Genomic DNA, 25,521 nt, shown 5'->3' with positions numbered 1-25,521 from the left:
GAACTTGTGTGTGTCATAAAACCTCTATAGCTCATAAATATGGAACTTGTGTGTGTCATGAAACCTCTGTTTGCATGATGTTTGGGGCACTCGAATGGAGGGAGGATCCTCCAAGTGATCAGTGCTGCAATAAAAATGAATGCTTTTTGATACTCAAACTGTGTTAGAAAGTTTCTTTTTGGGTGATTTCAGTGTCAGTTCCACAAGGTCCTGTAGTTTCACAGTGGCCCCTTGGTTCTAAAGTGTCGCGATGGCCTCAGTCCCACAAGGCCCCACAATGTCCAAAGAGTCCCCTTAATTCCATGGAGCCCTGAAGAGCTACAATGGCCCCTTGGCTCCATGAGGCCCTGCAGTGCCACCCTGGGGCAGGAGGCCAGGAGGAACTCATTCCCCACACGCTGCAGCTCCCTGGGCCGGCTGGCACCAACACCTTCTCCCAGGCCAGCACTGCCTGGCACAGCCAGGGCTGAGCCACACTGCAGCTCCCTACAAACCATGGCAGGGGCTGCGAGGCCAAAACCCGAGTCACAGACAGTTTGTCACTCTTCCTGTCTGTATCTGACCAAGAAATGTCCCATTGTGGGGTCCCCTTTCCTGCAGTCACTGCAGCACTGGGACCATCCCTGGAGCTCTGAGCGAGAGAAATGGCCAGCGCTGCACCTCTGCAGTGACTCACGGATGGTGGGAAATGCTCTCTGGGGTGGCTGGAACCATGGAAAAAGGACAGTTGGGAGTACAGAGGGAAACCCAGCTGGGCTGCTGGACTGGGGCAAGACATCTCTGTCTGGGGGAGAAGTTGGCTATGAAACTCCCTCCTGTGGATGCTCACATGCCCAAGAGTTGGGCACTGAAGAGCATCACAACAACAGACAGGAGGATGGGGCGGCCAGGATCAAAGTGCCTCAGGGGGCTCTGGACTGGCCACACAAGGGTGAACCCTGGACACCATCTCCAGGTTATCCCTGACTGTGGAACATGGGCTGAGATCAATCAGGGCCAGGCCAGGCAAAGCCCCTGTGGTGTGGGGGGGCAATGGTGGGAATATAAATCTGGGGCGACACGTAGTCTTGGTAGTAGGTGTAGTAAATTGGGAGCACCATTCCTAAACCACAACAGCCCTGTCAGAACCAGGCCTGTCCCTGCACTGCCCCTGCTCTGCTGCCCCACAGCTGCTGGATCAGGAAGGGCAGAGCCATGGCGGAGGAAAATGCACAAGGACTCCTCCTGGGAGCGACCTTCCATCCTGATACTCAGAAACCCCCATCCTCAGCTGGGAGGTCACCATCAGAGTCTCTGCCAATATCCCACTTGGTGAATCTTTCACACTGAGATTTTGGTCCTTCCTTTCAGTTTCTTTACTTTTGGGGCTTTTAATGATTCCTCCATAAACATGGCAACTCATGTCCCTAATATGGCAATTCTTTCCTTTTTATGAAAGTGTTGGGAATTAGGCCACATTAAAATGCTGGCAGGGTGTGCATAGGTATTTGCAGCCCTGTGGAGAAGAAGTTGGGATATAAGAACCAAAGAAATGTAAAATGGTTTGAGTTAGAAGAGACCCAAAAGAGTCTCTGGTAAAACTCCCATTACCCAGGAACACCGTCACTCGTTCAGGTTGTACAAAGCCCCTGACCTTAAACACATCCAGGGATGGGGTTTCAATTCTGAGGGCAGCCTATGCCAGTGTCCTGCCACCATCATCAAAAAATATTTCATCCTTACAGAAAATCTAAATCTGCCCTCAGTCACTTAAAAGATACAGTGTATTATTCTGTATTATATTCCCCAATACAATCTTGGGCAAAAATGTACTCAGCCATTCCTGGATTTAAATCACATCTCCAGGGCTGAGCACCTTTGAGAAGGCCCAGAGATCTCCCAGGATGGGATTTGGAGGCCCCAAGAACATGATCACTGTATGGGAACTGGAAGTCCTGGGTTCAGTGGAGACTGAGGGCAGAACAAGAACAGCCTGTGAGGATGACAAAGGTGGATTCAAATATATTAGACCTCTTCTTCATAGTGGAAATGAACCTGAGATAGAAATAATGTCACCAAGTGCAGCTGTGAAGACCCAGAATGGAAAGGAGAGATTAACTTCCCTCCCAGGGCAGGGCTGTGGCACAACACATCTCCCAGAAGGACTCTGGGTCAGCCCCAGGCTCTGTGTGGGCAGGCAGAGGCAGGCAGGAGGCAGAGCTGTCAGCAAAGGAAGGGCCCAGCCAGGTGGGGCAGCCGGGGGATGCCGACAGCCTGCAGGGACAGAGGCAAAGGGCAGGGACACTGTGGGACAGCATGGGCTGCACAGGGCACAGGGATGGGCAGCAGCTGCAAGACAGCCCTGCCAGAGCCAACTGGGGCAGCACTTTGGCCATGGCTGCTGGGCCTGGGCCTGAGGCCACGAGGGGACAAGTGACCCTTGCAGGCCTGGGGCCTCATTGCCTCCTCGTCCCTGCTCAGCAGCCTGGCAGGGGCCGCCCCATGCTCCTGCCCTTGGCATTCCACATCCCCACATGCCAGTGCCCATCCCAGGAAGAGCCCTGAGCAAGAAGGGAGGGACAGGATCTGCCTGGCCAGGGGCTGGGGCTCAGGCCTTGGCCCTTGGCATTCCTCAAACACATCCAGGTGTGCTAAGCACCAGAGACACCTTAGCATTGCTTGTCCCCAGCTGTCATCACTGCCTCCAGTGTTCTGCTCTAACTGGAACCAGGGGAAAATTTCTCATTTGTGTCTCTCAGTGGTACCCATTAAAACTTGGAAAACTTTGGAGTTTCAATTTAATTTTGAGTTCTTGAGAAGTTTTTTGAACACTCTCTCAGGGACTCTGATGTAAATAACACCAAATCCCCAAGAGTCTCATTTAAGTCCTTGTGCTGTGTCTGTGCTGCTGAGCTTTAAAGGAACAGCTCTTCCCAGGGCCAGCTCCTCTCCCAGCCCAGCAGGGCTGAGGGCTCTGCCTGCAGGCACTGAGGGGACAGGAGCCAGGCAGAGACAGGCTGAAGGCAATCAGGATTGGGAAGACATGAAGCTGAGACTTCACTTGGGGAAAGATCTTCACAGCCCTGTGCATGGTGAGTCTGTGGGTGCAGGGCAATGTCCCTTGTGCTCCTGGAGGGATCTCCTGAAGCCAGCACACCCTATAGCCTGGGGGTGTGTCAGGAGGACTCTCCGAGTTTCTCTGTGGCACAGGAGGAGGAGGATGTGCTGCAGAGCGAGGCTGCCCTGGGCACCATCACAGGGACAGGGCAGGACAGCTCCTGCTGCCAGGGACAGCTGCAGGGGCTGAGCTGGGGCTGCAGCCAGGGCTGCCCAGGGCTGTCTTGCAGAGCAGCTCCTGCAGCCCTCAGGGCTCTTGGCCAGCCTAGAGCATGTGCCACCAGCCAGGGGCAACTCTCAGCCTGCCTGGCAGCTCCCCATTGACGCTGCAGGGGAGAAGTTGGAGGTGGAAGGAGCCACCCCCATCAGGGCAGATTCCTCCTGCTCTGGAGATGGTGCTGCATGGCCAGGGCTGCTCTCAGCTTTCTCCTAAAGGGAAAGGAAATGGGCTGTCAGCTTTGCCTGTGTCACTGAGACTCCTGCACTGTTAGCCTGGGCATCAGCAGATGTGTCTCAGATCTCCCTCAGAAAGTGCCTCCTCAGCCTCCTCTCCCTACAGCCAGCAGCAGCAGCACCTTGGCTTGCAGCATCTCTGTTTGTCTGGCCTGCCCTTAAGGCCCTGCTGTCAGGGAGATGCACCTGGGCAGTGCCCTGTGCTGGGAGGGGTCTGCAGGACAGAGCTGGGACCCCAGGGCTGGGCTGGGCCCTGGCAGCACAGGCAGGGACAAGGCTTGGATAGAGAGAAACAGTTCCCAGTAGGCACAACTCCAGGCAGCAGAGAGCCAGACCAGCCCTTGGTATCCTTTCCTGTTCATGTGCATAGGGAAAGAGAGAAGGGTTTGGGAAAAAAAAAAATTCAACTGGAGAATTCAAAAAGTCTACTTCACTTTTCAAAAAATATTAAAGCGTGATCACGGTGAAATAGAGAGAGGTTAAATGAACAAAGGGCACCTGTGTGGTTCCAGCAGGTCTGACTGCCCTGTGGCACAGGGAGCCCTGTTTTCCCTCAGGCCTCCCCAGTATTCAGGCTGAGTGCAATGCTGAAAGTAAAGCAGTAACTCAGAAGGAGCACAAGCCTGAAATAAAAAAGGAAATCTGTCCAAGCTTGTCAATGTCTTTTTCAACAGTGCACCATGCCCAGAGTGAAGGAATGTCCAACAGCAGCTCCATCAGGCACTTCCTCCTGCTGGCATTGGCAGACACGCGGCAGCTGCAGCTCCTGCACTTCTGCCTCTTGCTGGGCATCTCCCTGGCTGCCCTCCTGGGCAACGGCCTCATCATCAGCGCCGTAGCCTGCGGCCACCACCTGCACACGCCCATGTTCTTCTTCCTGCTCAACCTGGCCCTCACTGACCTGGGCTCCATCTGCACCACTGTCCCCAAAGCCATGCACAATTCCCTCTGGGACACCAGGGACATCTCCTATACAGGATGTGCTGCACACGTGTTTTTCTTTTTGTTTTTCCTCTCAGCAGAGTATTTCCTCCTGACCATCATGTGCTACGACTGCTACGTGTCCATCTGCAAACCCCTGCACTACGGGACCCTCCTGGGCAGCAGAGCTTGTGCCCACATGGCAGCAGCTGCCTGGGCCAGTGCCTTTCTCTACTCACTGCTGCACACAGCCAATACATTTTCCCTGCCCCTGTGCCATGGCAATGTCCTGGGCCAGTTCTTCTGTGAAATTCCCCAGATCCTCAAGCTCTCCTGCTACAAATCCTATCTCAGGGAATTTGGGCTCATTGCAGTTAGTGTCTGTTTTGGTTTTTGCTGTTTTGTGTTCATTGTTTTCTCCTATGTGCAGATCTTCAGGGCCGTGCTGAGGATCCCCTCTGAGCAGGGATGGCACAAAGCCTTTTCCACCTGCCTCCCTCACCTGGTTGTGGTCTCCCTGTTTCTCAGCACTGCAGCATTTGCCCACCTGAAGCCCCCCTCCATCTCTTCCCCATCCCTGGATCTGTCAGTGTCAGTTCTGTACTCGGTGGTGTCTCCAGCCCTTAATCCCATCATCTACAGCCTGAGGAACCAGGAGCTCAGGGCTGCAGGGTGGAGACTGATGACTGGATGCTTTTCAGAAACATTAAACTGCTCGCCAATTTCCAATTTCTTAAATAAAAATACTTATAATAAAAATCATCTTTGATACTTGTTGTTGGTTTGGTTGTGGGTGTTTTTTCCTTTGTTTTTTTTTTTTTTCCCTATTGTCCACAAAGGACTGTCATTCCTTGTGCCATTTCTCCTTTTGTTTCCCTCCACTTTAACCGTGGCCCCAGACTGCGTCAATGAGGAGCTGGTTTCTTGATGGCTTTGAAGGAACTAAACGATCTCCCAGCATTGTTTTCACCAGAGATGCCCCTTCTGTTCTCTTCTCTGGAGCTGCAGCAGCAATGTCTGTGTGCAGAGCTGGGGGCAAATCAGTGCTGGCCCAGCAGCTGTGCCCAGCAGCAGCAGCACTTGGTGTTGTCAGTGCTGCTGCCATGGCCCTGCCCCGCTGACCTGGTGGCCCTGGTGTTGCTGTAGAGCCTGAGTGCTCTTGGGGCCGGGCACAGCCCTGGGGGTGGCAGTGCCGGGGCTGCAGCAGGGACAGGCCATGGGCACTGCTGGGGCAGCACTGACCCCTCAGGCCAGGCCCTGGGGGCTCCAGGCTCCTTCCCCAGGCTCTCTCAAGAACACGGCCTGGCCAATGCTCAGCACAGAAAAGCCCCATGAGCTGCCCCAGGCTGGCCGTGGGCAGGCTGGGGGCAAACAGCACGGCTGGGGCTCTGCAAGGGCCCTGGGGCAGATGGGAAGGATCAGCAGAGCAGGGGCTGATCCATCCCCAGTGCGCTGGACGGCCCAGGGCAGCGTCCCAGAGCGTCCTCATGGATCTGCCAACAACATCCCTCCTCTGCAGCCCTGGCCTCTCCCCCAGCTCACACAGGTGCCCCATCCTTGCAGGCACAGACACGGCAGCACTGGCTCAGCAGCCCCTGTTTGCATTGCACAGAGCAGGTGGGAGCACCCCCATGCTGTTGGTGTGGGGACATGAACCTGAGGGAGCACAAATGCCATCAGCCCCTGGGGCCAGCAAGGGCTGGGGGACACCAGGGAAACCACTCAGCTTTGTCCTGGCCTCTGCAGTCAGCCAGATTGTTTGTTCCCATCAGCTGGGAGTTCCCTGTCCCACTGCAGACGCTGTTGCTCAGAGCCAGGGCTGCCTGGCAGCCACCCCCAAACTGCCCTGACCATTTCCTTGGCTTCACCTTTGCTTTCTTTACTCTTCCTGATACAAATTTCTTCCCATTGCCCACCCCTGTTCCCTCCACTGCAAACAGCCCATTCCTGTTTGCCCTTTCCTCTCTGGCCCCACTCCCCATTGCAGCTCCTGACCTGGCCCCATGGGAACGTCCCTTGTGGAGCAGGATCATCCTACAAGTGCTGCAGGAATTGTCTGCAGGCTCCTGCAGTGCCTGGTGCTGCTCCCTTGCCTGAGGCACCCCAGGCCAGGGGGGCACATCTGGGCTGCTGTGTCTGGCTCTGGGGCTCCCTGTTCTGGGCAGTGAGGAGGAGCTGCAGAGGCTCTGCAGGACTGACGGGATGGGTTTTGGGGCTGGCAGGAGAAGCTGAGGGACCTGGGCTGCTGGAGCTTCTGAAGAGGAGGCCCAGGACTCATCCTGCAACTGCTCCAAGGGTGGTTCCAGAGAATCACAGAATCAGCAAGCCTGGAACAGGCCATGGAGATCATCAAGTCCAACCTGTGCCCTGACACTGCCTTGTCTCCTCTGAGCCTCCTCCAGGATAAGCAACCCCAGCTCTCTCAGCCACTCCTCAAACTCACTTGTGCTCCCACCCCAGTCTTGTTGCCCATCTCTGGACATGCTCCAGCCCCCCAGCGTCCTTCCTAAATTGGGGGCCCCAGAACTGCAAACAGCACCGGAGGTGCTGCCCAAGCAGCGCTGAGCACAGGGGAAGAATCCCTGCTCTGCTCCTGCTGGCCACACCATTCCTGATCCAGGCCAGGAACCATTGGCCTTCTTGGCCACCTGGGCACACTGCTGGCTCATGTCCAGCCTGCTGTCCATCAGTCCCTGCAGGTCCCTTTCTGCCTGGCTGCTGTCCAGCCACTCTGTCCCCAGCCTGTATTGCTGCAGGAACATGTTGTTGTGGCCAGAGTGCAGGACCCAGCACTTGGACTTGTTAAACCTCACGTTGTTGGATTTGGGCCCTGGATCCAGCCTGTCCAGGGACATGTGCAGAGCCCTCCTACCCTCCAGGAGATCCACACTCACACCCAGCTTGGTGTCATCTGCAAATTTGGTGATTTTCTATTCTTTTTCACACATTTGATAATCATTTCCTCAAAAATCATTAACACATTTCCCCTCCCCTTTACCCATGTGTTCTTCTGTCCTGGGGGTCTCTCTGCTGGTCCATGGTGCTCGTGGACCCCAATGTTCCAGTGGGCCTAGCTGAGCTGGGAGGACACTGAGGCTGCTGAACTTCCAGTTCCCCTTCTCACACAATGGGCATTGTGTGGTTTCCATAGGCCTGGGGGTGTGGAGAACAAGCTCCAGGTGTCAGCTCAGCTGGTGGAGACAATTCATCATCTGGTAACATGAGGTCACAGAGTGGGCTGTGACATCACAGAGTGCATGATGTGAGGTCATTGAGCAGCCGTGGCATCATAGACTGCCTCTGTGACATCAGCGATCCAGCTGTGACATCACAGAGCAGAGGTCTGACATCACAGTGCAGACTATGACAGCACAGAGTTGGCTGTGACATCAGAGACCAGCTGTGTGACATTAGAGAATGGGCTGTGACATGACAGAGCAGGCTGTGACATCCCAGAGGGGCTGTGTGACATCCCAGCAGGGCTGTGTCAGGTCACTGGGTTGGTCACTCTGCCCCAGCTCCCCCTCACAGTTTCTCACAACAAGTCCAATGCTGTTCATGCCCAGCAGGGTCCCTGTCCCCCAGGATCCCCCCAGCCCACCTGGAGCCACAGCCTCCACCAAAGGATGTTCCACAGAATCCACCCCAGAGACTGACATGGGGACAAGGGGCCAGGGCTGTGTGACCAGGACATCAAGGACGGGGAGTATCCAGATCACTGTGGCCTGGGTTGGGTTTCCCAGGGAAGGAAAGATGTCTGGCAGCTGGAGCGGGGTCTGGGAAGGGCCTCCAAGGTGGGACTGGAGCAGAGGCTGAGGGAGCTGGGCTGGTCCAGCCCGGAGCAAGGAAGGCTGAGGGGCTCTTCATCCCAGCCTGGCAGTGCCAGTGAGGAGGGGATGGAGAACACAGAGCCAGGCTCTTCACCAGGGGGCCTGGTGAGAGACAAAAGCCAATGGGTGGAAGGGGAAAGAGGGAAGATCAGCCAGGGCATGAGAAGATTAAATGAGTCAGGCTGGTTTCAACATTTCCTCATCACCAAGAGCAGCCTGACCTCCCTTCTCCATCCACCACTGGCAGCTTTGCAAATCAGGAATTGTTTGTGCTGTTTTGCCCCCACTCCAGGAGGAGCATGCTGATACAAGAACTTAATTGTGTTTATATCTACTACCACATTTGTCTAAAATGAATTTTAGTATGGAAATGTCTTGTGGAGGGTGCACTTATCATACACTGCTGGGACGTCACACATAGCTCAGTGAAGAACGTAATTGTTATTAAATTGCATCCTGTTCAACTGTGGTCTGCTGGCCATGAAGAGAAACTTTCTGTGCCTCTGAGTCTCACCAGTTCCTGACCCCCAAAGGACACAAACCTGATGAGTTCTGGTTCCCACTCCAGTGGCTGCACTTGCACTTCCCTCCATAGCCAGAGCAGAGCTCCCTTGTCCCAGAAAGTCCCTGGCAATGCAGGGATGAAGGAAACAGGACAGGCTGTGGGGGTCAGGGGCAGGGCACAGCCAGGGATTTGGGGTGGTTGTGAGCCCAGGGCAGGACCCGGCCCTTGGCCTTGGTGAACCTCATCCCATTGTCCTGGGCCCATGGCTCCAGCCTGTCCAGATCCCTCTGCAGAGCTTCCTGCCCTCCAGCACAGCCACACTCCCACCCAGCTTGGGCTCACCTGGGAATGACTGAGGGTGCCCTCGATGGCCTCATCCAGATCAGCAATAAAGAGATTTCACTGACCTGGCCCCAATCCTGAGCCCTGGGGACACCCCTGGATGTGGCTCCATTCCTCATCTTCTCTGAACGCCAGGGGTTGGATGAGGGAAATGGTGGGGTGGGGGTAGGGACAAAGTGTGATTTATTGTCAGCCATGAAGGGTCTTGATTTTCATATCTGTTCAGAACTGCATGAGGAGGGGCTGGGGATCAATATCTACTGGGGATTGCTGACATCAATCAATAAAGAAGAAAAGATAATAGGACAAAACAGTTCTCTCTGCATTGTTTTCAATATGGTATATTCACTTTGAATAGACTTCTGAAATCTCTCTAATTAACCACAGATGAATTGAAAATTTCAGTTATTCCCAGGGCCTTTTCTTGTTCGGATGAACAAGAGAACAAATTTTTCAACAAATGTTTATAAACTTTTCTCACTTAATTCCTGAACTAAAGAGCTCAGGAAAGAAGAGGCCTCTGGAGTAGTAAAATTCATCAGCACCCTCCAAGTGGCTGAGGATCCATCTCCATCAGAGCAGCAATGAACAGAAATGGGCACAGCTTTGTGGCTGCCCCAGCTTTGGCATCGGCCCTGGGCCTGGAGCAGGAGCAGCTCTTGAGGGCCCCAAGGCCACGGCTCTTGTGCTGCCCTGGGCAGATGGGATGGCAGCAGGGGCTGCAGAGCTCTCAGCACCTCAGCCCGAGGGGAGCAGGGCAGCCAGGGAGCCTCCTTTGGCCTTGGCCAAGCACCTTCCCCCATGGCTGGGGCCGAGTCCTGTGGCAGCTGCAGCTGCTGCTGTGCCCTTGCCGGGGGCTGAGGCCGTGGGGCAGTGGCCAGAGCAGCCTGGCCTGAGCAGAGCTGTGGGGCCAGAGCCGGCTGGGCTGGGCTGGGGAGAGGCCCTTGGTGCTGCCCAGAGCTCAGGGAAGCTGGCAGAGCTTGCAGGGAGCTGGGCTGGGCTCAGAGAGCCTGGCCCAGAAACCATCAGTGTCCATCTCAGCCTGGATGAGCGTGCAGGGGCAGGACTCAGGCCAGGCCTTGTGAGGCAGGGCCAGCGCCTGTGCAAGGCATTGAAAACAGGCAAGTGGCCCAGAGAGGAGGCTGCTCTGTGCCCTTGGTGGCAGGGATGGAGGAGGGAGGGGGTCCAGAACATTTGTCAGCACCAGCCTCTGTCCCCATGCATTGGCAGCCCTGGCTGCTGAGTCCAGCTTTGGCCTGGGCTGAGTTTGGCTGTGGCCCAGCTCCATCCTCCTGCAGGGTCAGGGCCTGTTCTCAGCCATGGCCAGCCCAGGCTGCCTCTCTGCTGGCCCAGAGGCCGGCAGAGCCCAGGCAGGGCTGTCTGTGCAGCACCACAGGTGCCACGGGCTCTGCAGGAGCTGGCAGAGGCTGCCCAGCAGGGAGGCCATGCAGCATAGAGCCCCAAGGCTGCTGTGGGCACCACGGCACAGGGGCTGTTCCCAGCCGCAATGCTCCTGGCCTGGGCTGGGCCTGCACAGGGGCTGGGCCACCATGGCTGGGCCAGCACAGGCCCAGCCGCTGCTGGGGCTGACAGCAAGGCCAGGCACACACAAGACATTGCTGAACATGGCCTGCGCTGGCCAGACCTGACTGTGCCAAAGGCAGAGCTCAGCTGCCCTTGGGGGCTGCAGCAACAGTCCAGAGCCCAAAGAGCCTCCATGGCTGTGCTGGAGACCAAGGCTGCAGGAGGGAAATGCAGGGCAGCTGTGAGATGGGGAGGGCATTGAATTCCAGCACACACCTCAGCTCCATGATGATCCCAGCACCATGCTGGGCCCTGTTTCAGACTGGAGGAGAGCAGATGTTGAGGGGACAGGAGCCCTGCGGGGCTGTCAGGGACCTGCAGCTTGCAAGGTGCTCTGCTCTCCCTCAGGTGCTTTCGGAGAGATCCAATCCTAGCTGGGCACCTCAGGGCACAAGTGGCACTGCCTGTTCATGGGCACACAACTGATGTCTGCCTGGAAAGGGGCACAGGTGTTAATACATGTTTCTTTTTTTATCTACAGGCAAATCTTAATTATCTGGGTCTTTTGAGTACTTCTTAGAATTGGCAAATTATTCCTGCCAAGAGAAGGAATTTCCTGGATTTCCTGGATTCTTCTACTGATGGCAGGAGAAGGAATACTGATCTTCCCCTCTACTCTTGTCACCAACATTCAGTCTAATATGTCATGACCCTCTTCATTTAGGTGTTTCCAGCTCTCCTGTTTAAATGGCCATGTTTAAGGACATGTCTTCGTTTAGAGCAGCTGATCTATGTCCTTCCCTTCTGTCCCAGTTTTCTTCCTGCAGCTGCTTTCTGACCATTCCAATGAGTCTCCCTTGACTGGCTTCATGCCTTGACCTTAAGGGAGTTGCCTACTCTTTCAGAGGTTTAAATAACTCCTTAGTCAGCATCTTAGTTGTAGTTTTATCTATTCTATCACCTCTTATTATGTCTTTCTCTAAAGTCATTCCTTTATGGCTATCCCTTGTGGATGATGGACACGTCAGATATTGCTGAGATGTCACAAGTAACTGAGGGAAGTGTTTTGATGTTTATTAAATTTTATCACGGTCACAATTTTTATGTTGGCCATGAAGATAAACCTTTCTGTGTCTCTGAGTCTCACCAGTTCCTGGTCCCTCAAAGGACAGAAACCTGATGAGTTGTGGTTTCCACTCTGGGGGCTGCACTTGGACCTCCCTCCATCCCTAGAGCAGAGCTCCCTTGTCCCACAAAGTCCCTCGCAATGCAGGGATGAAGGAAACCAGACAGGCTGTGAGGATCAGGGGGACGGCAGACTCAGGGAGAAGAATGACTTTTGCATTTGACGGAGCTGTGCCTCCCCTTGGGTTTGTTGGATGACAATGAATGAACATCCCTCTGTGTCTCAGGCAGCTCCTTCTCCAAGGAAAGCAGGTGGGAGCTGGAACCAAGGAGCTGAAAGCTGCAGGTGCAGCCTGGGCTGGAGGGAGCTCAGATCTGCACTAGGCTGCTCTCAGTGCCAGGGCTTGGATGGGGGAAATGGTGGGGTGGGAGTAGGGACAGAGTCTGATTGATTGTCAGCCATGAAGGGTCTTGATTTTCATATCTACTCAAATTCATGAGGAGATACTTGGATTTAGTGTCAATTGGAGATTGCACATAGCAATAAAAAACCCCAGGAAAACAAAACTAAATAGGACCTAAAAAATCTTCTCGCTGTTGTTTTAAATATCATGCATTTACTTTGAATACGCTACTGAGATCTACCTAACCACAAAAGATTTAAAAATTAAAATCCAATTATTCCCAGAGGCTTGGCTAGTTAAGGTGTTCCGAATGTTAATGAGCCCTGGGCCACTGAATTCCTGCACTGAAGAGCTAAAGGCTGAACAAGCCTCTGCAGCAGGAAAATTCAGCAGCAGCCTCCAAGTTGCTGAAGATGTCAGCAGCCCCCACTGAGGCCATCCCTGCCCAGAGACCGTGGGGGAATGGGCAGACAAGGAGAGCGTCCCTGGGGCTGGGGCAGCACAACTCAGGGGCCCCAGTGTCTCCAGCTGGGAAATGTTAAATGTGGTTGGGAAAGCCCTGCCTGGGCTGGGCCAAGCAGGACAGACAAGCCCTGACTCCCATCCCCCAAACAACTCTCTCAAGGAGACATTTTAAAGGAATTACAATTGTTCTATACTTTGGTTTTATGTACTAGAGAAATACCAACAAGAGATTCTCAGGAGCTCAAAACAACCTAACAGCCTTGACTGGCAAATTTAGAAAATCAGAGAAACTTTGGCAAAAGGATTAATATGACATTCAGTCAATAAAAAACGCTTCTCAAAGCATTGACTTGGCCCATTCAACTTCACAAACTCTAAACCTGTTCAATTTTAAGTTAATCAAAATTTGCAAGAGGACATATATAGAACAAGTAGACACAGAAAGAGAGAAAAATAAGATTTAGAGAAGTGCACACACAGCTACCAGCTCCTGGATTCCAGTGGTGTTCAGATAGAAATTTCAAGAGGAGGTAGTGCCAAGAGGTGTGCTTGCCTTTTGGTCAGCTCTCAATACCCCTGGATCTCCCTGGGCCCTTCCCCCAGGTGGGACTTGGGCTCATTTGGTCTCAGGAGCTGGGCTGGGGGCTGCAGAGGTGGCTGTGGAGCATTGCCTGTGCTGTGCCAGGGACTGGCAGACACTGCTGGGCTGGGATGGAGGCTCTGGGGGGATTGGGGTTCCAAGGCAGGGCTGGGTTTACAGGGCAGGGCAAGGAGGGACCTGCTTCTTCCTCCCCCACACACAAAATGTTTCCAGCCAACAATCTCCTCCAGTCTCTCACAACAGGGAATGCTGGAGGGGGAAATAGCAATTCAGGTCGTGTGCACTTGGCTGAGAAGGGCAGCTCTTTTCTATAGGAAAGAAAGCACACAGCCCCAATATTTGGAAGGCAGGTGAGAGCCTCACTAGGGCAAGGCCAGCCAGACTTGTCAGGAATGGCAGATTCTGTCTGAGAGCAGTCTTTGGATTTAAGGAAATTTGGAGGTGGAATTCCAATCTCAGCCATGGGCACCTGGAGAAGCCGGACAGTTCTTTTCCATGGGAAGGAAAGCACAAAGGCTTTCCACAATGTCATATGACTCCTCTATTCCATGAGCCCTGCAATGTCACAATGGACCTTTGGACCCTGGAGTTTGCAGCGTCACAATGGTCTCATTTGGCTCCACAGTGTCACAATGGACCATTGATGACAGGAGGTCCCTCTGGGTCACCTTGGAGCTTTGGTTTCACACAGCCCTGCAGTGTCACAATGAACCCTTGGTTCAATGGGGTTCCACAATATCACCATGGCCCTAAGATTCCATGCATCCCTGCAGCATCACAATGGTCTCCTTTGGTTTCCCAGTGTCACAATGGACCACTGATGACATGAGGCCCAGCAATGTCACAGTGCTCTCCATGATTCCATGAGGCTCCACAGTGTCACAATGGTCCCTTGGTTCCATGGGCTCTGTGCTGCTGCATTCCCCCCTCCCCTTCTCAGGCCGCCCTGCCAGCTGAGAAATGTGCCTTGGGCCTCGGCCTTGGCCAACAGCCCCTGGGCTCAGCTCCTCTGCAGCTCATCACACACACTGTCTGCTCCAGGCACTGCTGCTGCCCAACCAGCTCCTGGTTCCTTTAGCAGCAGCCCTGGGAACTGTTTTTGTTCCCTCAGTGGCACAACATCCCTGTTCTCACACTGACAAAGAAAGCTGTTGGTGCCAAGTGCGGCCAGGATGAGCCCTTGCTGGGACTGTAGCCCCTCTCTTGGGGCCCTGCAAACAGTGCTCCAAAAGGGGCCCTTGGAGCTGTCCTGGGCCAGCAACTCCCTCTGAGTGGGGCCTCTCCCAGCCGGGAACTCTCCCATTTGCTGCACTCGGGGATCCTGAACAAGACGGAGCCTGGGCCGATCCCCCCACTCCCCCAGGTTCAGCCCTTTGCCTGCTGGGGAGATGTCAAAGCATCCGCAGTGAGCATTTCCTGCCCTCAGGGGAATTTCTCACAGGTGCCTTGCACTGACTCTTTGTGTCTGTGTGCACACAGGAGTGCCTGTGCTGGGGAAATGTGTCAGAAATGCTGCTCTCTGAGGGGTCTGTGTGCCTTGGATAGCTGAGTCAGTCAGGCGTGTAGGTAAGGTTAAGTCACAAGGTCTAAGTGAAATTAAATGCTGCTAAGAGTTGTTCTTTAGCGAAGTTGTTAAGTTATTAGCTAAGTTAAATACTGCTAAATGTCTTTCCACTGTTAAATTGCAAACTCATAGGTTATAAGTCAGGTGAAATAGTGTTAAGTGATGTTCTTTTGTTAAATTGTCAAGTTTAAAGTATCAGTCAAGGTTATGTTAAGTCCTGTTAAGTTTGAGCTCTGTTAAGCTTTTAGGCCATATTCCTTTTATCCTTGCCCTCACTGTCCTTGTGTCACACACACACACAGGGACAGTTCTTGCTTAATTTCTGGTTTGATTGCGTGGATTTGGTTTGGTTTTGTTGATGCTTTGTTTCCTTGGTGTGCCTGCAGTGTCCAGTCAGGAGCAGAGTGACTCTTGCCAAGGAACTTGGTGCTGCTGTCCCTTAATATTAAATCTGGTTTTTGCTGCTCCCTTGCTGGGGATTTTTTCAGCGCTCTCAAGCCCTCGTTGGTACCAGGGTGAAGGAGCCCTGGCCCAGGCTCTGGCCCTGGGGGACACGGAGACGCTGCCAGGGGGTCCCTGTTCCCCTGTGCCACGCCCAGGGCCCCGGCCCCCTGTCCCCATGTCAGGCTCTGGGGTCGATCTCGTGGAACATCCTCTGGGGGAGGCTGCGGGGCCGGGGGAGGGGGGACCCAGGGGGAGAGGGGACCCCACTGTGCGCGAGCAGGGTTGGACTGCTCTGGGGGGAACTGTGAGGGGGGCTGGTGCAGAGTGACCTCCCCTGTGATGTCACACTGCCTCCTGTGATGTCACACAGCCTCCTGTGATGTCACACAACCAACAGTATGATGTCACACAGTCCCCCTGTGACCTGCCACACAGCCCCAGTGATGTCCCAGAGCCAACTCTGAGATGTCACCCTGTGATGTGATACAGCTGCTCTGATTTGGTGGTGTTTACAGGGGTCCCAGGACAAGGGAAGAGATGAGAATCTTGACTCCACATTTCAAAAGGCTGATTTATTATTTTATTATATATATTACATTAAAAAAATGATATAATAAAACTATACTTAAAGAATAGAAGAAAGTATTTCATCAGAAGGCTAGCAAGGAGTAGAAAGGAATAGAATGATTATAAAATCTTGTGACTGACCAGAGAGTCTGAGACAGTCCTGTGATTGGCCACTAATTAGAAACAACCACATGAGACCAATCAAAGATATACCTGTTGCATTCCACAGCAGCAGATAATTATTTTTTACCTTTTGTTTCTAGGGGCTCTCAACTTCTCAGGAGAAAAATCCTGGCAAAGGATTCTTCATAAAATATGTCCATGACACTCTGTGATGTCACAGAAGGCTCTGTGATATCACACAATCACACCATGACATCATAGTCTGTTTTATGATGTCACAGTCAGTTCTGTCATGTTACTTAGTCACCCAGTGATGTCACAACCCAGTCTCTAGTGTCACAGAGCCACCCTCTATGATGTCCAGAGTCTGGACTATGACGTCACATCCTACTCCATGACATCACAGCCAGCTCTGTGATGTAATAATCCCTTCAGTGATGTCACAAAACCCTCAATATGATGTCATACTGCCACTCTGTAATGTCACAGCACACACTTTGACATCACAGCCTGCTCCATGATGCCCTACAGCCATGCCATGATGTCACAAGTTGCTGTGATGTCACACAATCCCCTCCATGTTGCTGTACCTGCTCAATGACCTCACACAGCCAACTCTGTGCTGTCACACAGCCCCTTGCTGACATCACAATTGCTCTGTGCCTTTATGACACAGCCACAGAGGTGCTGCTGTGACACAACCCCCTCTGGGACATGCCACAGCCCCTGCCAGTGCTGAGCCCCTGTGAGCTCTGTCTGTGCCCTGCTGGTGTCCCTGAGGGGCCCTGGCAGTGCCCCAGCCCTGCTGGGCTGTGCACAGGAGCTGCTCCTGGCCAGAGCTGTCTCTCTGCAGCGCTGCCCTTGCCAGGAGCTGCCTCTGGGCCAGGAGCCCGGCCCAGCTCAGCAGCACAGACACAGTACAGGGACTTTATTGACCCTCTGGGGCTTTGGTGCTCTTTGCATCAGACTCAGTCCCTCAAAGAGGGCTCAAAAATTTTCTCAAGAACACAATGTAAGATTGAAACACTGAAGTTTCTTGTAGTTTCAGTAGATCCCTGTGAGGCACAAGATTGACAAAGGGTCCCCAGGTCCAGGTAGAGGAGAGAACTGGTAGCAGTGATGACAATTTGGGGCAAGCAGGGGAAAGGTGTTTCTGATGCTGAGAAAACCTGCGCCTCTGTCCCTCCAGGCTGTCATCATCCCCCGGCTGCCCCACCTGGCTGGGCCCTTCCTTTGCTGACAGCTCCGCCTCCTGCCTGCCCCTGCCTGCCCACGCAAAGCCTTGGGCTGCTCCAGGCTCCTTCTGGGCGATGTGCTGCACCATAGCCCTGTCCTGGCAGGGAAATTCCTTTTCTCCTGCTGTCCAGTCTGGGTCTTCCCAGCTGCTCTTGGAATTATTTCTTTCTTTCTTTCTCTGGCTGTTCTCTACTATGTGAAAAGGATCCAACCTCTCTAAATCCACCCTCCAGTCCCTGCCAGGGCTCTCCTCTGCTGTCCTCAGTCTCCACCCCACTGTGCAAAGAGCTCCTTTGTCCCTATAGAGTGGTCAAGTGCTTGAGGCCAAGAATGGCTGGACAAGAGGGACAGTTTTTATTTTTATAGGAAGGAAACCACAGAACCCCCGAGTTTGAAGGCAGATGATGTCACAGTGGTCACAAGGGTTGCAGGATGAAGAGAGAGGTGAGAATGTTGATTCCATGTTCAGAAGGCTTGATTTATTATTTTATGATATATATATTACATTATGACTATACTAATAGGAATAGAAGGAAAAGTTCTCAGAAGGCTAAGCTAAGAATAGAAAAGGAATGAATAACAAAGATCTGTGTCTCAGCAGAGAAGGAGACCCAGCTCTGCCGTGACTGGTCAGTAAATCCAAACATTCACCGGAGACCAATCACGGATCCACCTGTTACATTCCACAGCAGCAGATAACCATTTTTTACATTTTGTTGCTGAGGCCACAGCTTCTCAGAAGGGAGAAAATCCTAAAGAAAGGATTTTTATGAAAAGATGTCTGTGATAAGATGAGAAGCAGTCACCAGAGGCCCAGGCCAGTCAGACCCTACTGTCCTTGCAGCTTTTGTCTGAAAGCAGCCTTTGGATATATATGGGGAGTTTTGGGGGTGGAATTCCATTTCATTCATGGACTGGAATGGCAGTTCTCCATAGGAAGGACAGGGCAGAGCCCCAGTGCTCCAAAGGCTTATTAGAGGCAGCCCCAAGGAGGCCAAGGCCAGCCAGACCTGTTGTCAGGGGAAGAATCCTTGGAGTGACAGAATTTAGAAGGCCAAACCCACTTTTGTCTATGGGCATGTGGACAAGAGGGACAGTTCTTTTCCATAGGAAGGAAAGTACAGAGCCCCAGTTTTTCAAAGCGAGAGGAGAGCTGGCCCTCAGGAAGGCAAGGGAACCTGGACAGGCCAGGCAGCTTTTGTATGGGAGCTATCCTTGGATATAGAGAATTTCAGAGGCTGATTCTCAATTTAGGCCATGGTTGCCTGGAGTTGAAAGACGATTTTTTCCATGAGAAGAGAATCACAGGACCCCAGTGTTTTGAAAGCAGATGAGAGGATGGCCCCCAGGAGGCCAAGGCCAGCACAGAGTGGGTTGTGTGAGGTCACAGGTAGGGCTATGGCATCACAGAGTTTGTTGTGTGAGGTCATCAAGCAGCTAGACAATCATAGAGGGGATTCTGTGACATCACAGAGCAGGCTGTGACATCATGGCATGTCTGTATGACATCATAGAGCTGTCTGTGAGGTCAAACTGTGTGCTGTGCCATTACACAGTAGCAGTATGACATCACAGAGAGGTTTTTCAGACATCACTGAGGGGGTTGTGATATCACACAGCTTTCTGTGACATCATAGGGTAGGATGAGGGGCCACAGAGCAGATGCTGCCATCATAGAGGGTGGCTCTGTGACATCAGTGAGTGGGTTGTGACATCACTGGGTGGCTGTGTAACACCATAGGACAGGCTGTGGCATCACATAGTGACTTTGTGACCCCACAGAGTCTTCTGTGGTGTCACAGTGCAGGTGCATGACATTCCAGAGTGACATCCCACAGCTGGCTCTGTGATATAACAAGGGTGCTGCATGATGTCCCAGAGTGGGCTGTGACATCACAGATGACTGTGTGACACTGCAAAAGGGCTGTGTGGAATCATAGGGGACTGTGTGACATCACAGGGGCTGTGTGAGGTCACTGGGGGACTGTGTGAGGTCACTGGGGGACTGTTGGTTGTGTGACATCACAGGAGGCAGTGTGACATCACAGGGGAGGTCACTCTGCACCAGCCCCCCTCACAGTTCCCCCCAGAGCAGTCCAACCCTGCTCGTGCACAGCAGGGTCCCCTGTCCCCCTGGGTCCTCCCGCCCCCGGTCCCGCAGCCTCCCCCAGAGGATGTTCCCCGAGATCGACCCCAGAGCCTGACACGGGGATGGGGGGCCAGGGCCCTGGGCGTGGCACAGGGGGACAGGGACCCCCCGGCAGCATCCCCATGTCCCCCAGGGCCAGAGCCTGGGCCAGGGCTCCTTCACCCGGTTATTAATGAGGACTTGAGAGAGCTGAAAAAATCCCCAGCACGGGAGCAGCAAAAACCAGATTTAATATTAAGGGACAGCAGCACAAAGTTCCTTGGCAAAAGTCAATCTGCTCCTGTCTGGACACTTCAGGTACAACAAGGAAATAATGCAACAACAAAACCAAACAGAATCCAGGCAATCAAACCAGATATAAACTGAGAACTGGGGTTTTCATTCCTAAGGAAAAGAACTGTCCTTCTTATCTAGGTGCCCATCGGCAGAATTTGGATTTCACCTCCAATATTCCCTATTGTGACAGACCGGAGGAGTTTCTTGGCTCAAGACATTTCATGTGTGAGGGAGGAAGGGGCAGGTCCAGCCTTGCCCTGCCCAGCAAAACCAGCCCTGCCCTGCCCTGGAACCCCAATGCCCCCAGAGCCTCCATCCCAGCCCAGCAGTGGCTGCCAGTCCCTGGCACAGCACAGGCAATGCTCCACAGCCCCCTCTGCAGCCCCCAGCCATGCTCCTGCGGGACCAAATGAGCCCAAGTCCCACCTGGGGGAAGGGCCCAGGAAGACCAAGGGGTATTGAAGGCTGACCAGAAGGCAAGCACACATCTTGACCCTACCTCCTCTTGAAACTCCCATCTGAACATTGCTGGAATCCAGGAGTTGCTAACTTTGTGTAAGCTTCTTTAAATCTTATTTTTTTTCTCTGTTTATTTCTCTTATTTGTGTTCTCTTGCAAATTTTAAGTATGTTAAAACTGAGCAGGCTTAGAGTTTGTGAAGTTGAATGGTCCAATTTAAATCTTTGATAAGTGTTTTTTTTTTTTAATTGAATATAATATTAAACCATTTACCAAGGTTCCCTAATTTTCTAAAATTACCAGTAAAGACTGTTGTGTTCTTTTGAGCTCCTGAGTATCTCTTGTCAGTATTTCTCCAGTGCTCCAAGTCAGAGTACACAAACAATTGTAATTCCTTTTAAATGTCTCATTGAGAGAGTTGTTTGGGGAATGGGGGATCAGGGCTTGTCTATCCTGTTTGGCACAGCCCAGGCAGGGCTTTCCCAGCCACATTCCACACTCCATGTCCCAGCTGGAGCCCCTGGTGCCTCTGAGTTGTGCTGCCCCAGCCCCAGGGACGCTCTCCTTGTCTGCCCATTCCCCCACGGTCTCTGGGCAGGGATGGCCTCAGTGGGGGCTGCTGACATCCTCAGCAACTTGGAGGCTGCTGCTGAAATTCACTGCTGCAGAGGCTTGTTCAGCCTTCAGCTCTTCAGTGCAGGAATTCAGTGGCCCAGGGCTCATTAACATTCAGAACACCTTAACAAGCCAAGCCTCTGGGAATATTTTGATTTAAGTGTTCAAAACTTTTGAGATTAATTTGACAGATTTCAGTAGTGTGTTCAAAGTGAATGCATAATATTTAAAAAGACAGCCAGAAAACATTTTTTAGGTCCTGTTTTGGATTTTTTCCTGTTCATAAATCAATATGTGCAGTCCCCAACTGACATTGAATCCAAGTACCTCCTCATGCAGTTTGAATGGATATGAAAATCAAGACACTTCATGGATGACAATCAATCAGACTCTGTCCCTACTCCCACCCCACCATTTCCCCCGTCCAAGCCCTGGCACTCAGAGCAGCCTTGTGCAAATCTGAGCTCCCTCCAGCCCAGGCTGCACCTGCAGCTTTCAGCTCCTTGGCTCCAGCTCCCACCTGCTTTCCTTGGAGAAGGAGCTGCCCGAGACACAGAGAGATGTTCATTTCTTGTCAGCCAGCAAAGCCAAGGGGAGGCACAGCTCCATCAAATGCAAAAGTCATTCCTCTGCTGGATATTAAATCACTTTCCACAGAAGACAGCCTCAGAGCAATGGAAAACACCTTCTGTGCCCAGCACAGATCCCAAGGTCCCCCTAAACCCTCCCTGCCCCAGTTCTGCCCAGATTTGCTCTTTGAACACGAGTCACATGCTGAAGTCAGGAGTCCCTCCATGGCCAGAGGGATGAAAAGAGAGAAAGGGGATGAAGAGCTCTCCTGTGCAGAGCCAAGGCCCAAGTGCAGCCCCTGCAGTGGGAACCACAACTCATCAGGTTTGTGTCCTTTGTGCTCGGGGACTGGTGACACTCAGAGGCACAGAAAGGTTTCTTGCCCACAAACGCAAGAAGAACATTTGAACACTTGAATAGCCATCACAGCTCTTCCCTCAGATCTCTGTGTGTCCCTGCAGAATCTGTCATGTCCCCCATCTGCAAGGGATTTCCAAACCGGAACAGTTCTAGACAAAGTTATAAGAAAACGCAATTCTGTGATTAATACAAACACAATTAAGATGTTGACTAATGTGGTATTTATTTTAACATCAGAAAGATTGGGCAACTTCCTGGAGCTCAAAGCATGAAAGCAGTAACTTGAGAGGAACTGAAATGATCAGAGAGCATCTGGAGGAGGAAATCTGGGAGCAATGGAAAGGACATAGATCCAGCTAGTCAAGTGAAGAAATGTCCTTAGATATGGCCATTCAAAAAGGAGAGCTAGAAACATCTGATGGAAAAGGGAGAGAAAATAATAGACTGAATATTGGTGGCACAAGTAGATGGGAAGATCAGTATTTCTTCTCCTCCCATCAGTACACTTTGAGGAAATCCCCGTTCCTGATGGGAAAACATTGCCATTTCTGAAAAGTACTCAAATGATACAGATAATATAGATTTGCTGGTATATTATGAAACTAACAGGTATTAAAACCAGTGGCCTTTTCCAGGCAGACATCAGTTGTGTGCCCATGAACAGGCAGTGCCACTTGTGCCCTGAGGTGCCCAGCTGGGATTGGATCTCTCCGAAAGCACCTGAGGGAGAGCAGAGCACCTTGCAAGCTGCAGGTCCCTGACAGCCCGGCAGGGCTCCTGTCCTATCAACATCTGCTCTGTTTCAGTCTGAAACAGGGCCCAGCATGGTGCTGGGATCATCATGGAGCTGAGGTGTGTGCTAGAATTCAATGCCCTCCCCATCCCACAGCAGCCCTGCATTTCCCTCCTGCAGCCTTGGTCTCCAGCACAGCCATGGAATGGGCTCTGGAATGTTGCTGCAGCCCCCAAGGGCAGCTGAGCTCTGCCTTTGGCACAGTCAGGCCTGGCCAGCACAGGCCATGCTCAGCAATTGCTTGTGTGTGCCTGGCCTTGCTGTCAGCCCCGGCAGCGGCTGCGTGGCCCCTTTGTGGCCCTGTGCCGGCCCAGCCATGGTGGCCCAGCCCCTGTGCAGGCCCAGCCCAGGCCAGGAGCATTGCAGATGGGAACGGCCCCTGTGCCGTGGTTCCCATGGCAGCCTTGGGGCTCCGTGCCCCATGGCCTTCCTGCTGGGCAGCCTCTGCCAGCTCCTGCAGAGCCCATGGTACCTGTGGGGCTGCACAGACAGCCCTGCCCTGGGCTCTGCCACCCTCTGGGCCAGCAGAGAGGCAGCCAGGGCTCACCACGGCTGGGAATAGGCCCTGAGCCCCGCAGGAGGATGGAGCTGGGCCACAGTCAAACTCAGCCCAGGCCAAAGCTGGACTCAGCAGCCAGGGCTGCCAACACACGGGCACAGAGGCTGGTACTGACAAATGTTCTGGACCCCCTCCCTGCTCTGTCCATGCCACCAAGGGCACAGAGCAGCCTCCTCTCTGGGCCACTTGCCTGTTTTCAATGCCTTGCACAGGCGCTGGCCCTGCCCCACAAGGCCTGGCCTGAGTCCTGCCCCTGCACGCTCAGCCAGGCTGAGATGGACACTGATGGTTTCTGGGCCAGGCTCTCTGAGCCCAGCCCAGCTCCCTGCAAGCTCTGCCAGCTTCCCTGAGCTCTGGGCAGCACCAAGGGTTTATCCCCAGCCCAGCCCAGCCAGCTTTGGCCCCACAGCTCTGCTCAGGCCAGGCTGCTCTGGCCACTGCCCCACGGCCTCAGCCCCTGGCAAGGGCACAGCAGCAGCTGCAGCTGCCACAGGACTCAGCCCCAGCATGGGGGAACGTGCCTGGCCAAGGGAAAGGAGGCTCCCTGGGTGCCCTGCTCTCCTCTGCAGGAGATGCTAAGAGCTCTGCAGCCCCTGCTGCCATCCCATCTGCCCAGGGCAGCACAAGAGCCGTGGCCTTGGGGCCCTCAAGAGCTGCTCCTGCTCCAGGCCCAGGGCCGATGCCAAAGCTGGGGCAGCCACAAAGCTGTGCCCATTTCTGTTCATTGTTGCTCTGATGGGGATGGATCTGCTGGCACTTGGAGGTTGCTGATGAATTTTACTACTCCAGAGGCCTCTTCTGTCTTGAGCTCTTCAGTTCAGGAATTCACTGGAAAAGGCTGTTAAACATTTCTTCAAATCACCCAAACAAGACAAGCCCTTGGGAATAATATAAGTTTTCAGTTCTTCTGTGATTAATTACACACATTTCAGAAATGTATTCAAAGTGAATATACTGTACTGAAAAAAATGCAGAGAGAACTGTTTTGTCCTAGTTTTTCCCTGTTTATAGATTGATATCAGCAATGCAGTGTCCAGTTGATATTGACCCCCAGCACCTCCTAATGCAGCATGAATACGTACGAAAATCAAGACCCTTTATGGCTGACAATCAATCAATCAATCACAATTTCTCCCCACCATTTCCCTTATCCAACCCCTGGCACTCCTATGGATCAGGAATTGTGTGCCCAGCAGGAGCAGGGCAGTGATTCTTCCCCTGTGCTCAGTACTGGTTGGGCAGCACACTGTTAGGTCACAGGAACTGGCTGCCCAGGGCAGTGGGTGAGTCACTGTCCCTGGAAGTGTTTATGGAAAGACTGGATGTGGCACTCAGTGCATGGTCTGGGTGACAAGGTGGTGTTGGGTCCCAGGTTGGACCTGATGCTCTCCAAGGTCTTTTCCAGCCTGGCTGATTCTCTCATGATTGTGGCCCTGCAGGTGCCTGGGGAAGCAAGGGGCCATAGTGACACTGCGGGGCCTGGTGGCACTAAGAGGACCATGGTGACATTGTGTACAACATGGCAGCACAGAGCCAAGGGGCCATTGTGACACTGTGGGGGTCAGGGGAAGCAAGGAGTCCATTGTGACAGTATGGGTCCTGGTGGAACCACAGAGGTCACTGTGACACTGCAGGACCTTGTGGAACCAAGGGGCCATTGTGACACTGAGGAACCAAGGAGACCCTTGGGGGAGCCTGGGGACAATGGAATCAAGGGGCCATTGCTCCATTGCAAGGACTCTGGGAACTGAGGGAACAATTGTGACCCTGTGGTGCCCCATGGAACCAAGGGTCCCTGGTGACACTGCAGGATCTTATGTCACCAGGCTCCATTGTGACACTGCAGCACCAAGGAATTCATGGTGGCCCTCTGAGGCCTCAGGGAACCAAGAGGCCACTGTGACCCTGCAGGGCCTTGTGGAACCATGCAGGGCATTGTAACAGAACAGGACCTGGTGTCATGATGGGGCCATTGTGACACTGCAGGGCCCCATGGAACCAAGGGGTCAGTGCTGCTCCTCAGTGTCACATATTTTATGTGGACATATTTTATGAAAAATCCTTTTGCTAGGTATTTTTCTCCTGAGAAGCAGAGAGGCCTCAGAAACTAAATGTAAGCAATAATTATCTGCTACTTTGGAATGCAAAGGTGGATCTTTGATTGGTCTCATGTGGTGGTTTTTAATGTCCAATCACAGTTTGGCTTTCTCGGACTCTCTGGTCAGTCACAAGATTTTATTATCATTCCATTCTTTTCTATTGCTTGCTAGCCTTCTGATGAAATCCCTTCTTCTTTTACGATAGTTTTAGTATATGATTTTATTTTAATATAATATATATCATAAATTTATAAATCAGCTTTCTGAAACATGGATTCAAGTTTCTTGTCTCTTCGTTTGTTCTGTGACCCCTGTGAAAACCACCACACCCCAGGGACTCCTGGAATAAAGGAAACATGTTTGACAAGGTGGTGGCCCTTGGGACCAAGAGACCATTGTGACACTGTGGAACCAAGGAGAACATTGCTGCACTGCCAGACC

The 25,521-nt window shown here is 52.8% G+C and overlaps 1 protein-coding gene across 1 annotated transcript; it reads left to right on the top strand.

Annotated features, from left to right (window-relative positions):
- The first annotated feature begins 4,246 nt into the window (after positions 1-4,246).
- Positions 4,247-5,398, top strand: LOC128946176 (olfactory receptor 14A16-like). Its single transcript, XM_054290074.1, has 2 exons — positions 4,247-5,183; positions 5,370-5,398. Exons 1-2 carry the CDS (start codon positions 4,247-4,249, stop codon positions 5,396-5,398), a joined length of 966 nt encoding a protein of 321 aa, XP_054146049.1.
- Positions 5,399-25,521: the final 20,123 nt, after the last annotated feature.

This window comes from Melozone crissalis, unplaced genomic scaffold, assembly GCF_028551555.1.
Source record: "Melozone crissalis strain CALT ecotype California unplaced genomic scaffold, PUWL_Pcris_2 ptg000077l_1, whole genome shotgun sequence".
NCBI lineage: Eukaryota > Metazoa > Chordata > Aves > Passeriformes > Passerellidae > Melozone > Melozone crissalis.
This window is presented reverse-complemented; position numbering and strand designations above follow the sequence as displayed.